The following is a 9,993-nucleotide window of genomic DNA, read 5'->3' as shown; positions in this document are numbered from 1 at the left end:
GACGTGGTGAGGAAGAACCAGTAAGAATTTTATAATGAAGAATAATTATGGTAACTATTCGAATGATTATCACCAAGTTCCCAGTTTCATGCATTTTGATTGGTGTTTCCTCATATCACGTGACGAGAAATGAGGAAAGTTCCCCATCTTACTCAGAAATAATCTAATTTTATAGTATTTAAATTTAAAAGAGACAACTTTTTTATAGTATTTAGATTTAGATTATATAGATAGATATGTAATTAAATACAGATTAATGTGATAATAACAAATGAAACTACTCTTTCTATTTATAACTCTGATAAGATTCTTTTCTTCGTTATAAATTAAATATAAAAATTTCAAATATTATGCCCTAATAAACCATATTATTTATGGGCTCCACGATTTCAAGCAATTGACATGCTTCGACCACACGTAAGGAGCTGTGCCATTCCGGTTTGAAAACTTGTAGCGCTTCCAGTCCCTAAGAGCTGCTGTAAGGTCTAATATCTTCGCGACTATGGTTCGGCAGCAGTTGGCATGCACGGTGGTGACTGCCTCAAAATCTCTACTATTGGAACAGAACCCGCTGAAGTAAAGGGTGTCCAAAAACCTAACTTTAAGTCCCAGTGCTCTGAATGTGACCGATCGCATTAGGTCCAACAGGACATCTTGTTCCTTCTTTCCCGTAGAGTTGTCCTTCATGGAGTACCATTTTTCGAACAATGAGACTGTCAGGTTGTTTGATCGCACGAAGTAGAAGCCTGTGTTGATGGAGTTTGCCTCCGACCAAGGGTCACCGTTGAAATAATCGGTGCTGATCTGGAGATCTTCGGTTTCATTACTGCTTAATCGGCCAAACGGATTCCTCAACCACAGAACGTCTGTATCCTGTTCAAAGGAGGAAAAAGAAATTTGTTAATTTTCAGAATATATCAAATCTAGTGAATGTATCAGCTGCTAATTAATTAATAAGAATCAGGAATTAATAAATTAATTTTCTAGAAATAATTTTTTACTCCACTAAATGTCATGTTAGCGTTTTGATGCCAAATTAAATAATATAAATAAGGCAAACATAGTGCACAACGCCGAGTACACGATTAAAAAGAAAAAGAGAGAACTAGTAGTCTAGGATGAAATTGTTAGAAACCATTAATTTGAATTTCTCAAATTGGAAATTAAATAAAATGATGAAAACAGAAAATTCAGCAAATGGTACATGGTGAAATGATCAAAGAAAAGGGAAAAGACTAAAATATCAAAGCAAATAAAGATATCGTGTGAAATCGAAAAAAAACAAGAAAATGAACTAAAATAGAAAAATAAGAAAAGGTATTTGGTCAAATATACAATTTTCCTAATAAATCCTAATATAAATTATGGGGAAAAATCATGGTGTCAACTCCATGGTTCCATAGTACCGACATTTGTCAAACAAACAAATATAATAGGGTTTTAACGTCATATATTTCATGATTTGATCACATTTTTCAAATTAATCACATGATTTAAAAATTACTCAAAAAAGTTCATGGCAAAAAAAAAAACCCATGGTTTCATGTTATTTCAGATTTATCCCAACATTATTTGTCCGTCAATTTTTAACGGTGTTGCTAGCGTGAAACGTAAGTGGCCTATCCTTGCCACCGAGACCCTTTGCCCGTGATATATTTGAGAAGAAAGTTAAAATAATGGAATAAATTTGATAAAAAAATTAAAACTATAAGATATGTTTGGAGCCCACTTATATTTCATTGACGGAAAACTTGACACTGTGATTGATTTAAAACAAGAAGTAAACTATAGGCTTTTCTAATAAAATTTTAAAGCATGAGATAGATCTGAGAAAATGAAAAAATCATGAAATATTGGACGTAAAATCTCCAATATAATATTACACTGAACGCATTCTCATATGCTATGCACATTTTGTTTAATTAATTTTTGGGATACTAATTTTATTATGGTAAGTTATCTTTAATAAAACTAAACAGTTGTTTTAGCAGTGTTAACTTAGACAAGGACACGTGTCCCACATTTTTCTTTCTTTTTCATTCTAACCTTTTCTTTTCTTCTTTTTTAAAATCTAGCCACAAATTTGGATTGTTTTTCATTTTTACCCCTTCTTTTGATATTTCATACATCCTCCAAAAAAAAAAATCACGTCTTAACTATTTATATATTAATTGACACTCATACGTATTTGTTCTCAAAATAATACCACACACAACTTTTTTTTTGATAAATCACACACAACTTTTATCTCTATAAATTCGTAGAGAAATAGCGACGAAATGGGTACTATTAGAGTGTTAGAATATTTCTCCATTATGATGTCTAGTTCTAATGGATCTCTCGATTCTTTTCTCTGTCTTTTTTACTAAGCAAAAAATATTATCATTAAATTATTCTCTCTCTATACATACATATTTTTAGAATACTGTTGTGACTCATAACTAATAAAATTATAAGATCTCAACTAATTAATCTTAAAAAATTTATTATACATTATATGATAAAATGAGTTAATTCCATTTTCAGGAAGTCTAACATGACTCAATTTCATTAAATTTATTTATAAACTCAAGTATACATATATATATATATATATATATATTTACTAATAATGTCGAACTAAATTTTGTTTGTAAATTATGTATGATATTTTATATAACAATATAGGTATTTAGTTTGATTTATTTTAATTCTTCCAACTCTCTGTTTTACCCTTTTAAACAAAATGCTATATAATTAAAAGCATAAATAATAAATAAAAACTATTTAAATAGATTTTTAACCACCTATTACTTGAAATATATATTTTATTTTTCTAACTATACATTAATATCGATCCATCCTAACCTTAGGGAGCCATATGGCTTAGTGGACTTTCCTAATGATTGCTTTTTTACAATTTTCTTTTAGTTTCTATAACTTACTACAACCTTTAATTTGTTGCATTTTTTTTCCTTCTGATCTTGCACTTTTTATTCATATATATTCCTCACTTTTTCTCCCTCTTTCATGTAAATCTATTTAATCATTATTTCTAAGATTTCATATAAATTTTTGTGATATCATGCTTATCTTATATTATTATCTATACTATGTATAAAGGCATGACAAGTTTCTCCAATTTTAATATTCCAAAAATTCTCCTATACCATCGTTTTTCCTCCCAACTTATAAGCTCATAACTTTTGAACGCGCATTTTTACTATATATATATATGTATACACACACACACACATATATATATATACATGATCTTTCTATTCATTGCTCATTTTGGACGTTTTATCGTCTCGCATCTCTCTCAATCAAGTTAGCCATTTATCACAGTTACGTTTATTTTATTATTATTTCATAACGATTTAAAGTTTTAAAATTTCGAGCATCATATGTTTGTTTTCAACATCTATTTTCCTAACAAGTTCATACATTTTTTCTCTCATCGCTATGAATCACGTTGTTGTTTCTAAAAATTCATGTTTTCTCAATTTTTGTTCCAAAAAATAATCTGTATCTTCATGAATTTCTACTTTTCTTTTCATACATTTTACTCACACACTTTTGGTGTGCTCTGTTAGTATAATTTTTTTCACACATTTTTTACTCTCAATTCATTGCACATTCTTAATATTCATTGCCTCACATATTATATCATACATTGCTCTAGCCGAGTTAAACTTTGTACATCTCTTCTAAAGTACAACCGTTCTCAAAGTGTTTCTCCAACCTTTTTTTTTTCTTTTGCCCTTGGTAAATTAATAATATTATTATTTTGCCCTTTATTTAAATAATACGAATGATTCTAAACGTTACATTTTTTAAATAGCTTGATATCCTTTCATTCGTTTTAATAAAAAAACTAACTTAGGCGTATTCTTTCTCATGACTTTTCGATTTCAAGGCACTATTTCATACTTTGTCACTATAAAAATTAGCATGTGCTTTCTCATAATTATTCACTCTGACAAATGTATCAAATATGAAATAACTTCTTCAATAAACGCTCGCGGTTCCTCTCTCCCCATTTCCTATTTACATTTGTATCTCTTTCTACTTTCTCTTTCGATTTTTAATTACTTCTCCTTTTAATTATTCTTATTCTTTGACTTTGAAAGTCGTTGGAAAAATTTTCGCGCATTCTCTTTCTTCTACCATAATCCCTTTATTTTTTTTAAAGTTTCAAAAATCAACTTATAACTATTTTTTCACATGACCTTTCGATTTCTATAAAAATTACCTAGCATGTTTTTTTTCATGATTATTTACTCTGACGAATGTATCAAATATAAAATAACTTTTCCTTTCAACGTTCACAGTTCATCTGTCCCCTTTCTTATTTACATTTGTATGGATTTTCAAAATTTATATTAAGAATTATTAAAGATTATTTTATAGATTAATATTTTCCAATGAGTTACTGACATATATCATGTGATTATGTCTTTTCAAAAATACCGAAGAAATTCAAACAATTTGTCTATGAATTTTTCAAAATTTATATTAATTTATTCAAAAAACTATTTAGGACATTATGGTGTCGGTAATTTGTTTTCAAAGTGCCAATCAAATTTTTTATGGGATTCTATGGATACAAAAGTCGCATTTGGGAGAATAAAAAAGAAAGAAAGAGAAAAAGAGTTTCGAAGAAAAGATATATTATATCATTAATTTATTTTTTTATCTTATTTTGTTTTCTTTTATCTCAAGTTTCTTCTTCTTACCATATTCTTGTTCTCTTCTTTTCTTTTGGCCACAAACATTGGCTACCGTTCTAGCCATTGCTACCATAGTGTCTATCACCACCACCTACTAACAATGTTGCACAAGCTTAGAGTTCTTATGATGTCAATGTCCTCCATTCACGAGCTCTAGGTACATTTTTGTTCTTAATCCTCAAGGGTATGTGTGTAAAAAATGAGAGGTAACTTGCTTCCAATATAAATCTAATATCGATTATCAATACAACTTATCAATTTACAACTCAAATTAAATTTACTCTTGTACCTTAGGTGGGATCTCAAGTGTATTGTTTGTTTTTATTAATTTTACTTGTTGAGTATAAATTATAATATATAAATTTATATATACATAAAATCGAGTCCAATCAACTTTGGATTTTCTTTCTTTAAAACTTAAACCCACCCTTAAGATTTTTAATTTTCCGAATTTTTTGATCGATTTGGGTCGGGTTTTTCTTAATTTTCGAGTTATGGGTGTCATTGCAAGACTATTCTTGAAGATAATATTTCTATTAATTATTTTGTAAAATTTTATTAAAAATTTAAATTCATTTCGCTGTTTTTTCTTTAGGATATTCTATTGAAATTAAAGATCAAGTTAGAAAAATATATCAACTGAAAATATTTTCTTTAAATTAATTATAAGTTTAATTGCATTAATTTTATTTTTAAAAATCATTCTATTATTTTAATTGTGCTTATCAAATTTTTATCATTCATATACTAGATTATGTACCAACACTACATGCAGTGTGAAAAAAACATAGTTTAAAACTTTCCCTTTGTATTTTCATCATTATATACCATTTGTAATTCTACATAGTTGTGCTATTATTAAAAAATTTAAAACATTGTGATGAAAATTGAAAAAATAATGTTTTTAGTGAAAGAAAAAGAAAAATAACTTAGATTGAGGTAAATATAGAATGGGAATTGAGGAGAAATAAGTAAAAAGTAGAGTGGAAGATGACATGTGAATTGATGGAGGAGCAACATAAGAGATATGAGTTTGAAAATTTGAGCAATTTTATAATTGAGATAATTTCGTAAAATTGTACAAAAACTGGTACATATACTTAGATATAGTGATTTGTAATTAGTATGCTAATTTTGTATATACTCCTTTTATATTACACATATGTAAATACTATTATCAATATATATACATATATGTTTTCATCGAAATTAATATTATTTTTTTATTTTATTAAATTAAATTAAGTATTTTTATTAATAGTTATGTTTAATAATTTTTATTTTTAATTTAGTATTTAAATACCTATGGTGTCCACTTGGAAGATTTTCATGTGTCATGTCTACCATATTAGTGCCATGTTAGAACAATCCATTAAAATTGACGGAGAAATGATAGCATACTAGACGTGATACGAAACTCATAATTTGTAATTCTTCGTGCAATAAAAAAATGGGGGTTTTTACCCCAAATGGCCCATGATTTACCTGTTTTGTCAAATCTATCATATGCTTTTTTTTGTCAGATCTATCCCATGGTTTACTTTTTGCATCAAATCTATTCCGACGTTATCTTTTCCATCAACATCTAACGGCCGTGCTGACGTGGCACGTGGAGGGATAGTGGGCCACACTTGCCATGTGGGTGCCACATCAGCACGGCCATTAGATATCGACGGAAAAGATAACGCCAGGATAAATTTGATGTAAAAAGTAAACCATGGGATAGATTTAACAAAAAAAACATATGATAGATTTGACAAAACGGGTAAACCATGAGTAATTCTAGGTAAATTTCCCTTAAAAAATTTCATACTAAAAATAATGAATGGGGCAAATTTTTACTTTTTTGAGTCATCAACCCTCATATATATTATTAACTATTTTATATTTTATTTATTTATAAATTAAAGCAAGAATGTATTTCTTACTAGAAATGGTTATAAATTCATTCAAAAGAGATATTATTAATTTACTTATAATTTATATATTTTTTTTTCTAAAAGAGTTTTCTTGATTTTAAACTCATGAATATCTTGTGGTCCATTAATTTGTGTATCCTTTTTCAAGCATATATTATGTCGATCAAGTATTATAGATTTTGATCTTATCAAAGAAAGTTTCACGTGCAACACACGTGGAAGTTCACTAGTTTAATTAAGCTTCTCATTTATTTTTCCCCCACATTCATGTATGTTCACAACATTGAAACAAATCCGAAATTAGAGTGTTGAATCAGTTTTAAAATGAGTCATGCTATATTGATTACTAATATCCATTCTCTAACTTCAATCGCATGAAAATATTAATTGTTGATAAAAGGAGTTCTTTGATATCCGTGGCATAGTGCGGACTACTTCCTAGTTATATGGTAAACCGCTTTTTATGTTTTCTTATTAGATCCTTTTTAGAAGTCAAAGTATAGGTTTTTATATAAAAAAATGGAAGTAATAAAATTAAAGGTTAAATAGAAAAAAGAAACCAGTAATTTACTATCTTTCTTAAATAGAGAAAAAGTCGAAAGTTGTGTCCATAAACAGTTGTGTATTTTCTGCCAAGTTTTGCATTTTTTATTGCCTATATGTTTTTCATTAGCTTTTCACTAAATTTTTCTTAAAACTAAACACTATTAGGAAAATAGTTTATATAAAACAATTAAAAAAGTCCATCCTTCCCATAGGGTGGGTTTCCCCCACCCGTGGAAACCACCCTTCCCTTTTAATTTTTTTTAATTTTTAATTTAATTTAACTATGCGAGACTTTTTCTTTTTTTTGCAGTATGCAAAAAGTGTTATCAGAACTGGACCGGATATCGAACCGATTAAGGCATGGGTTCATGGGTTTATGGGTTCAATTGGGGGTTTGATGGGTCAGACCGCACGTTTGATAAAAAAATTAAATAAATAATAATATTACCAATGAAAATAATTATAATTTGATAAATACGCAATAATTACAATATTACTAAGAAAAATAATTAAAATGCGGTTATGAATAGACATTTAGGATGGTCACTAAGATAAATCACAAAGGAGTGGTAAAAAATGCACAAGAAAAACTTGATAGCTCAGTGGATTAGTGAGTGAAAGACTTCACTGTAATAGCTTGGAGGTCTAAGGTTCAATTCCTTCTCCAATCATAACTATTTTGACAGACCGGTCATAGTGTTGGTTCTCGGTCCGACCGATCGAATCGACCAATTCAGTGAGTATGCACCACATGGCCTTCAAAAGTTTAATAGGTTCGATTAATCTAAGTTCAGTGAGTTTTACCTACTAAGAGATAATATTATCATTTATTCAGTCACAAGATTCGCACTTGTGTTAGTAAAAAGTCTATTTCAATTTATAAGTAATTTAAGTAGTCTCTTTTTATATGGGATGAGAAATGTCCTTATTTTTTAACGACGCAAAATTAGACCAGTCTGATGGATACTAATTCTTGCTTAGGCATTGATTTGTCTATGATTACAAGATACTTTTAATGAATATCAAGCCTACTGCAAGTAAAGTCTGCCTACATAAATTAGCAGGCCAATTACACAGCCTATTAAATTACGATCGTACTTTTTAAATTCTAAATATTCAAATTTCAAATTAAGATTAGTGGAGAAGAATGTTAGCTTTTATACTATATGAAATATCAATTAGTATTGATTTTGAAAATTTCGGATCATTTACTATTAGTAAAGAGTTCATAATTTTTTTCTTTTATATTTAGATTATTAGTTTCAATTAGACTCCATATTGGTTATTAAATAAACTTTTATGGTAAATACAAAATTGATGAAATTTTTTTAACTCTCGTTATTGAGTGAGAACCATAATAGTTTAGTTTTATTATTGAATGATGTAACAAATATGGTAAAACGAAAATTAGAGATAACAAACATTCCTTATTTCTTGAAGCTCGATCTCTCCCCCGCCCACTCGCGAAAGAGAGAGAGGAAGAAAAGAGAAAGGGTAAGAAGAAAATTATGAAGAAGTGGTGCTTGGTTAAAATACATCAATTAACTTGGTTTATTCGATTCGACGTTTATTCCTCTTAATTAAGGTTTTATGTTTGAGTCTTGTAAATGGAGAAAATCTATACTTGGAGTGCTTTACCCCATTAGTGGTCCGACCCAACTCAAATTAGATTAATCGGAGACTTTTAGGCTTCCAGATACCATGCACATACTAAAAAATACATCAATTTACTGATTTATTCTTAAATATATCATAATATGATCCATCTTAATCAATTATTATTTTTATGATGAACATTTTACGTTATGTATCACCTCGTATTCGAAAATTTAACATGTCAATATCTAGGTCTGATACAGTGCCAACGATTCATCAATATATTATTACGATTTTCTGTATAATCAAGAAAAATTTAATGAATATATATATGTACCGTGAAAATGAAGCTGTAACCCCGTCTCAGAACGTCAGTTAAGAAGATGGTCCTGCTCCACATCATCTTGATGAAATCCTCTGACATGTAGAGCTTCTCCCCCGCGAAATCGACACCCTCCGTCACTAACCTGTAGCAGTTGAGCCTGCGGAAGCTGCACATCATGTAGGCCGTCCGGTCCATTGCCACAATCAGGACATGGTCGAGCAGCTTCCTCGTGCCCTCCCCGAGCCAGAAGCTCTCCAAGAACAGGTCCAGCATGGTCTGGTCTGAGTCCACCGAGTTTGCAGGATCCGCATAAGCTTTATTCATTATGGCTATGATCACGGTCCGGTTTGCTATGGAGGCCCTTCTCAGTGCAAGGTCGAGGTCATCTGGCGGCGGGGCTTCATGGGACGCAGACTCTGCCTGAAATAATGTTAAGATAATAACCACGTTCATGTTGCATTCACAATGTACATATTTTTATGACGAATCATTGACAGAAAAATACTATGTAAAATGGAAAGCATACTGGTATTCTGTGTTCGGAGCAGGACGAGGATGCAATTCTCGTAGGGAAAAGTGAGATTGGAGATGAATTAGAGTTGAGGAAGATATAAAGAAGCCCGGTCATCAAGAGGAGGGCGAGGATTGTGAGGTTCAGGCTAGAGGTCTTGGAGATCTCCATGAACAATGTTACCGCTTCGATGGCCCGATGATCAGTTCGAATGAAATCTGAAATACGTGTTGAACCAAACTTCTGGTTAATGATTTATATAATGTACGGTTCTAGTCACGTTGATGCGATGCTATGGCTATGCAGCGGAACATTAGTGGAGGGAATGTATTGGCAATTGGGGATGGGGACCAATATATACACAACCATAAATTTTGGCAGCTA

The 9,993-nt window shown here is 30.1% G+C and overlaps 1 protein-coding gene across 1 annotated transcript; it reads right to left on the bottom strand.

The window, feature by feature from the left end:
• Nucleotides 1-232: 232 nt before the first annotated feature.
• On the bottom strand, nt 233-9,780 carry LOC116204117 (uncharacterized protein At1g28695-like). Its single transcript, XM_031536198.1, has 3 exons — nt 9,625-9,780; nt 9,111-9,518; nt 233-873 (listed from the first exon to the last, which is right to left on the bottom strand). Exons 1-3 carry the CDS (start codon nt 9,778-9,780, stop codon nt 373-375), a joined length of 1,065 nt encoding a protein of 354 aa, XP_031392058.1. The 3' UTR covers nt 233-372.
• Between the last annotated feature and the right edge of the window lie 213 nt (nt 9,781-9,993).

Source organism: Punica granatum, chromosome 4 (assembly GCF_007655135.1).
Source record: "Punica granatum isolate Tunisia-2019 chromosome 4, ASM765513v2, whole genome shotgun sequence".
NCBI lineage: Eukaryota > Viridiplantae > Streptophyta > Magnoliopsida > Myrtales > Lythraceae > Punica > Punica granatum.
The sequence above is the reverse complement of the archived record's forward strand: the minus strand, read 5'-3'. Positions and strand labels throughout refer to the sequence as shown.

Coding starts and splice junctions, on each gene's coding strand:
- LOC116204117 (XM_031536198.1), bottom strand. CDS start 9,780: ATGGAGATCTCCAAGACCTCTAGCCTGAACCTCACAATCCTCGCCCTC. Junction 9,519..9,624: donor GCTCCGAACACAGAATACCA/GTATGCTTTCCA, acceptor ACATTATTTCAG/GCAGAGTCTGCGTCCCATGA. Junction 874..9,110: donor GTTACAGCTTCATTTTCACG/GTACATATATAT, acceptor TCCTTTGAACAG/GATACAGACGTTCTGTGGTT.